Source organism: Emiliania huxleyi, assembly GCF_000372725.1.
Source record: "Emiliania huxleyi CCMP1516 unplaced genomic scaffold EMIHUscaffold_3061, whole genome shotgun sequence".
Taxonomy (NCBI): domain Eukaryota; phylum Haptophyta; order Isochrysidales; family Noelaerhabdaceae; genus Emiliania; species Emiliania huxleyi.
Window position 1 is genome coordinate 1 of NW_005199721.1, and position 2120 is coordinate 2120.

A 2120-nucleotide genomic window follows, 5' to 3' on the forward strand; every position below is an offset into this window, starting at 1 on the left:
GCCGAGCAGGAGCGAGCAGCCGTTCGAATCCGCGGTGCAGCGCCGCGGATGGCGAACCTCGAGCCGGTGGAGAAGACCGCGGTCGTGTCGGACTCGACCGGCGCCGATGCGGTGCCAGCAATTCGGGCGCGGCCGACTCGCTCCAGTTCGGCGCAGCTCGCCTTGGAGCCCACCGCGCTCTTAAATCGCCTCGAGACCATGCTCCTCGGCAACCAACCCGTCCCCGCACCCTCCAACGAGGTCAGCATCGTCGGCGAGGTCACCAACGGCATCATCATCGCCGCGAAAGCTGCCGTAAACACGCTCTTTTCGTCGCAGCGGCGCGGCGCGCTGATGGCTCTCCAGATAAAGAACCTGAAGAAGGCTGCGCTGGCGTACCTTGTGTGGGACCTACGCGGCGAGCTGGCGGGCGCGCGACTCGAGCAGGCGGTCGTGTACGGCAAGCGGCTCGAGACGCACGCGAGCGGCGTGGACAAGGAGTTGGGCAAGTGCAAGCGGCGGCAGGCGGGCGCGGAGGCGCTTCTCGCTGTCGTTCCAGAAACGTTGCAGGACGTGCCCACGCCAGAGGAGCCCGCGGTCGAGGAGGAGCCGGCGGTCGAGGACCTGCCGGCCAGCGACTCCCGTCCCGACGACGCGTCTTCGGACAGCGATCGGGAAAGCGTCTTCGAACGTCGGGTGACCCGTCGGATGATCGACGCCGGCCTGAACGAGGCGCAATTCGATGATATGCGGAACGTTTACGGGATTCAGCTCGCCCACGAGGACAAGTGCCACGAGTGTGCCAAGCTGCAGGCTCGGGCAGTGAAACTGTATGATATGCTCCTCCCGTACCTCGAGCGCGACTGGGTGCCACTGGAGGAGGCATTCCAGCGGCTCGACCTTATAGCTGCTCGGGAGCGCTCGGGTACCCTGGGTCGTGGGTATGATAGTGACACAACATATGTGTGATACACTACCAAAACAGGGCCGCGGGGGGGCGTTGGGGGCCGCTGGAGGGCCGCTAGACCCTTCCCGGGCCCCTCCGGGTGGGTCCGGGTGCACCCGGCTTGATCCAAGGGTGCCATTGTGCTCTACTACAAAAGTTGTGTATGATGCCCAAGTCTCAGGCGCTGGATCCTTAGCGGAGCTGAGTTCTGACGGTGTGAACACGAGCAACCGGAGTGACGACCGGGACCGGGCCGCACGCCGGGAGTGCCCCGACTAGCAGTGATGGGCGCGGACGAGCGAATGAGAGGTCGCTATCTGTGGGAGATGTGTTATTAGAGACTAGGACGGCCTATCTCTCACTGAAAGGAAACCTCTCATTCGATCGTCCGCACCCGTCACCGCTCACGGAGTGCTCCGCGTGCCGCACCGGCCGCCGCCGGCCGCCGGCCGCTCACGGTAACGGAACAGTGTTACTACTCCGCAACGTTGAGCTGGATCAAACTGAATAGTGCTCCTGAAAGCCCTCTCTTTCTCTGCCACACAGTAGAGCTCACGACTAGCAGCTGTTGTGGCTGGGTATTTGTAGCCATTTTTAGGCTTCAACTGGTCCCAAAATAGTAGCAACACCTCATGAAAATCAGTCAAAAAAGCCCGAAAAAATCGGCGCCTGCGGCGGGCTTCCTGGGCGCTGGGGCGCCGCCCCAGACCCCCTTGACTGGGGGGACCCCCCGCGAGAGCACCCCCGTCGCCCCGGGGGGCCGTCGACACCCCAGGCTCTAGATTCGACGGACCAAGGGGTAGAGGCTAGCGCTCTCTGTCGAGAGAAGCGCAATACTCAAGACAATGATTACTAGATCATGCACGACCTCGAGCGTGCAACGCCGCACAGTGCTCAGGGTTCGAGCAGGTGCAGGCGAGTGGAGTCTCCCAGAGTTGAATTCTTGGCGGCACGGGCCCAGGCTGTGATCTTGCTGTCTGGTATAGCCCCAGCCGACTCCGCGTGAACTCTCGAGGGATCTCGAGTTGCGGAGCATCGGTCGAGTTGCGGAGGGATCTCGAGTTACGAACTCTGTTCACACCGAGTAGCTGGGAGTGGCTGCGGCTATAGCAGACAGGTGATCTTGATGAGGCAGCTGTCGGCATCGCTACTCCTGCTCGTCGCTGGCTGCGCGGCGCTCCGAGTGGCGCCGCTA

General features: G+C 63.0%; 1 protein-coding gene across 1 annotated transcript; it reads left to right on the forward strand.

Moving 5' to 3' along the window:
- Positions 1 to 48: 48 nt before the first annotated feature.
- Positions 49 to 948, forward strand: EMIHUDRAFT_255090 (hypothetical protein; the record flags this gene model as incomplete). Its single annotated transcript, XM_005774811.1, has 1 exon — positions 49 to 948. The coding sequence occupies one exon, from the start codon at positions 49 to 51 to the stop codon at positions 946 to 948; it is 900 nt and encodes a 299-aa protein (XP_005774868.1).
- Between the last annotated feature and the right edge of the window lie 1172 nt (positions 949 to 2120).